We start from the raw sequence: 4,794 nt of genomic DNA, 5'->3' as shown, positions 1-4,794 counted from the left end.
ATACCACACATGTAACAAAAATTCCCCAACTGCTCATATTTGAGTTGAGTCCATTGATAATCACCATTGGAGAGTTTGAAGAAACAACCACAACACAGAGGCTTGCTAACATCCACCTCCACCAGTACCTGAATCCATCTCTTTCAAGTGACTGGCTTGGCTTCATCGAGTTCAATAAACTCCACTTTACTCGCCAGAGCCCCCAACAAGTTAGCATTGACTCTTGAGAAATAGTCACGGGGTAGAGAGTGAATTTGTACCCAAAAACGGACTGAGTTGAAAGCGAAAACCTTGACACCAAAACCAGAAGACCACGAGAGGAGCACCAACATATCACCTTTGACGCACCATGGTCCGTGCTCCAATATCGTTTGCTAACTGAGCCATTCTCAAACAGAAAACGAAATGAGTTGGAACTTGCAGAGTACATTCTATAGGCTCCACTTTAATACGAGTTTTCCATAAATTGGAGCAAGTTTGCTCCACATCCTTAGCATTGAATGTTTTGGAGGAGAGTATTTTACCAAAGAGTTAAAGTTTTGAGAGCACCTTAGTAGTCACAACACTAGGGGCAAGTGAAATAGATACCTCATTTAAGGAGAGGCATCTACCTTGCTTCCCACCAGTAGCACCACAAACCTCATCCATTGTCATAAATACAACCTCAAACCAAAAAAACAGAGACAAAAGATCCACACAAACAAGCAGTTGACCAGACCAAGGAGCAACCGAAAAAACCAGAAAAAGACGAGACACCACAAAGCAGCAAGACACCACAAAACAGCAGGACCCCACAGATGAACCAAAACAAACCCCACAAACCACCACAAAGAGGGACAAACCAAATAGAAAAGGGCACACAAAAGTCAAAAGGAAAGAGAAAAAAAGCAAAGTTTGGACACACCAAGGTCAACTAAAGCAAGAAAAGAATAAAAAGAAAGACAGAGAGAGAGAATAGTAGAAGACTCATTGTCTTCATTAGTATATATGTTATAATGTTAAAATTTTAATAAGATTTTTTTTGTATTGTTAAAATTTTATAGATTGATTTTTAAATTTTTATTATAATGTTCAATAATGATGATGGTGTAAACCTCTCAAACTTCACTGCACCACATGCACTTTTGCAGTGTAATTTTTCTAATTTTAAGATTTCGCGATACGGTTATTATTTGAGAAATTACAAAAACTACCTATACAACTTGATTTAAAAAAAAAATGTTACCACCCGCACTACCCGTATCACGAACACCTTATAATCCCTTTAAAATGGTATAGAGGTAAGAGAGTGGCTGATTTTTGGTATTTTGGGTAAAAATGTTGAAAGCATTTCCTTCATATATAAAGTTACATGAGAAAACTAATGTGGGAGAATAGGGAACACAAGGAAAATGGCCCCATTGAAGTCTTTAGAGCAAGATCACCCTCATATCGATTCCTCTTTCCAATCATTTTGTGCTTCACTTGGTATTCTCTCAGGTATCTTCTTATTCTTTATTCCAATTCTCAAGCTTTTCTCTTTTCTTTTTTGTCTAAAATTTGCAATTTTAATTCTCATTTTCTAATGATGCAGTTGAAGATTTCCTACTCAACGATCACTATGAATTCGCAGCAATAGCAGAACGACAACCCAATTCAGAGAGAATAAAGCAGGTTTCTCCATTATCAACTATCTACTCAATTCACAACTTTACTTATGGCATATAGTAATGTGTAATATTATGGGAATGTAGGGCATTAGAGAGATTTTTTCTATTATTGATGGCCAACGTCAGCCATTGCTGAATGGTATGGAGCTTTTGGATGATGCTCTTCGTAATAAACTTGTATTATCAACTGGGTGTGATGGGTATTAAATTTCTTGCCTAAATGATCAGTTTATTCTTCTCTACTTTTGGGGCTTTCACTGAAAATTCTTGATTCAATGCCTTTCTGGATGTGTTTTGTTTAGGATTGACTTATTGCTTGAAGGTGGATTACGCGAAGGACAATTAACTGAACTTGTTGGTCCATCGTCTTCTGGCAAAACCCAAGTATAACTCTTTCTCTTCCCTTTCTTTTTCATAAAAGCCTTGATGAAATTAGATAGGATGATATAGATATAGCTTGTAGAAAGTATGACAGAGAAAATTTGTTTTGGAGAGGGGAGAGTTTCAAATTAACTCAACTTCATGTACTGTTTTACTGTTTTGAGTTTTGGTGTAATACTAGGCCTAATACTAGTGAATACAGAGGAAATTCAATGAAATTCCGTGTCATTGTGAGATAGAATACCTAGTGTCTTATTGAAGTGTGATTTGGATTTCAGGGTCTCCTTATGTCTTGTTTTAGCAAAATGTATGACCAGTATTTGTTTATAAGGGGGTGTGGTCTTTGCTCTCACAAGGATGAATTTGATTTCGCATGGGAGTGGTGAGCCTAGAAATATTTTAGATTTTTCTTGCCTCCTAAAGTTTTGCAGTTGAATTTGAGGACCTAAGTATAGAAAATGTTCTGTATGTTCTTTTGATATGTTTTAAACTACTTATCCACAACACAAGTAATTTTTATGGAAAATGTGTGTACCCAATTCTTACCAACTCTCAGGTTTGTCTACAAGCTGCCTCAAATGTAGCGAAAAAGCAGATGGGACATCGTGTTATATACATAGATACAAGCAATTCTTTCTCACCTCAACGAATTGCATGTTTTGTTGATTTGGTACTCGAAATTTCCTTTGAGCAGTTTACTGCAATTTTCCTCTTTATATTGATAGTTTTGTCTAAATTTCACTGTCTTCTTCAAATTTGTATTTATAGGCTGAAGGTCGTCGTCTTCAGAATGTTATGAACAATATCTTCTGTCAGTCAGTGTTTGATATCTTCACAATGTTTAGAGTTTTACATCAGCTTGAATCCAATATGAGATCTCAGAGAGGACCCCAAATGGTGCGGTTGATTATTGTGGATTCAATCTCTTCACTTATTACCCCAATTCTTGGAGGCAGCGGTTCACATGGTATTCTCTCCTGAGATTTGTTTTTAAATGTTATCGTGTTATTAGAAGCTTTCTCTAGGAATGTTTGTATACTTTGCTTCTGGTTTTCAATTAGTTAATTCACAAATTGTGTAATTATGTTAACATATATTATTTATATTGAAAGCTTATCATTTCTTGTGTGTGGAGCAATTGCAGGGCATGCATTGATGGTATCCGCTGGATATCTTCTAAAGAAGTTGGCACATGAGCACAATCTTGCAGTATTGGTAAGTTTTCTTCTCTTGAATAGTAATTTTAACGGTATGTTCGGAAGTTGGATTTTGATGAGGAAAGAAAAGGTAGGGAAAATATAAGAAAAAAAAAGTGTGGACAACAAGAAAAAAAAATTCATGTTTGATATGGAAAATTTTGTTTAATTTACATTGTTTCTACTTTTTTTTTTCTCACCAAAATCCAACTTTCATATTATTGTTTTCGATGGATGTTTTTCAGTCCTATCGTTTTATGTAAAGATTTTATTCTCTAAATTCACACATTCACATCACTTAACTTTTCAAATTAATATTCTTCTGAATTTATGTTGATGTTAATTAACTAGTCGTTTAGTTTCAAAATAGTTTTACTCAATAGTGGAATAACACTGAATCAAATGTATGATTAGGTGACCAATCACACTGTAGGTGGGGAGGGAGGTGTTCCTAAACCAGCTCTTGGGGAGACTTGGAAGAGTATCCCACATGTGAGGCTTCTTCTTTCCCGTGATCGGGAAAACAACGCCACTACTGTCTCCATAGTAAAACACTCGTCCGTGGTATGTCTTTGTCTTTCCACCCTATCCGAGATGCCTAAACTCAGACTAATTGATTCCTCTTATCTGTATATCCACCCTGAACAAGGGGCATTCCTTTTGCTATATCATTAAGGTAGCTTCACAAAATATTCAAACTATTTTTTTCAGGCTTCTGGAACAACTGCAAGTTTTGTAATTTCTGGCAGATAACAAGGCTGAATTGATTTTTACCTGAGCAAAGAATTTTCTTCTTCTTTTTTTATCTGAAGGTTATAGAGGTAGGCATCTTTCCTATATTCTAGCTTAACTGAAAATATCTTTTCGTTAAGAATGTACTACTATTTTTATATGTTTTGGATTCTAATTTTATGGTTTTCTTGTACATAATTCTAGTTGAAAATAATTACCAGCCATGGCACTGTCAACACTTTGAGGCCCAATATGAAAAAACAGATGAATCTGTTAGGAAAACATCAATCCATTTTTTTTTTTGGTACAATCATATGGTAGTATTTTTATTTAGAAGAAACCAATCAATATGGTAAGATCACATTATATTTAAATTATGTACTGTTTTTACTGGCCATTGAGTGGTATCCTGTTAGCAGTAGCACACACAAGCAAATCATGTTTAGAATTGGAAGGATCAGATTTCCTTTAAGGTTGAATTTTTAAAGCCTTTCTCCCGTGACAATCTTCAACTGAAACTCTTTACTCTCGTGTTTAATCGGGGTTTTCACAAACACGACAATATTTTTGTCATTTCTTTTGAAAACAATATAGAATTTTTATTAATTTGTCAAATTAGCTAAAAGATAAGATTACTTCATCAGGAACATCACCCTTGTTGAACACTCGATTTAAAAAAGAAGAATATGTTCTAGTAAGACTGTGAGTAACTATGTTGGCAAATCGTTTAATAAAAAATAAAAAAACATTGTTCAATGATGCAAGAAGTTTACGATGATCTTCTATAATAACCCAAAAGTAGAAAGCATAGGTAATGAATTTCGAATAGCTTAGAT

The 4,794-nt window shown here is 34.8% G+C and overlaps 1 protein-coding gene across 4 annotated transcripts; it reads left to right on the top strand.

Annotated features, from left to right (window-relative positions):
- The first annotated feature begins 1,314 nt into the window (after positions 1-1,314).
- Positions 1,315-4,333, top strand: LOC115724503 (DNA repair protein RAD51 homolog 4). 4 transcript variants are annotated; one of them, XR_009688252.1, is made up of 10 exons: positions 1,318-1,479; positions 1,574-1,653; positions 1,734-1,849; positions 1,952-2,033; positions 2,587-2,700; positions 2,799-2,997; positions 3,175-3,245; positions 3,641-3,790; positions 3,938-4,047; positions 4,163-4,302. XR_009688252.1 is itself a non-coding variant. In XM_030653797.2 (9 exons), the coding sequence occupies exons 1-9, from the start codon at positions 1,392-1,394 to the stop codon at positions 3,977-3,979; spliced, it is 942 nt and encodes a 313-aa protein (XP_030509657.2). In that variant the 5' UTR covers positions 1,318-1,391; the 3' UTR covers positions 3,980-4,302. The 4 variants fall into 4 exon arrangements, 3 of the variants coding, with proteins under 3 accessions (XP_060972952.1, XP_030509656.2, XP_030509657.2); XM_030653797.2 differs by having other exon boundaries at positions 3,938-4,302; XM_061116969.1 differs by lacking the exon at positions 2,587-2,700 and having other exon boundaries at positions 1,315-1,479; positions 3,938-4,333.
- Positions 4,334-4,794: the final 461 nt, after the last annotated feature.

The sequence above is a fragment of the Cannabis sativa genome, chromosome 6 (genome assembly GCF_029168945.1).
Source record: "Cannabis sativa cultivar Pink pepper isolate KNU-18-1 chromosome 6, ASM2916894v1, whole genome shotgun sequence".
Lineage (NCBI taxonomy): Eukaryota > Viridiplantae > Streptophyta > Magnoliopsida > Rosales > Cannabaceae > Cannabis > Cannabis sativa.
Note: the sequence above shows the minus strand (reverse complement) of the source record. Positions and strands in the feature narration are given on the sequence as shown.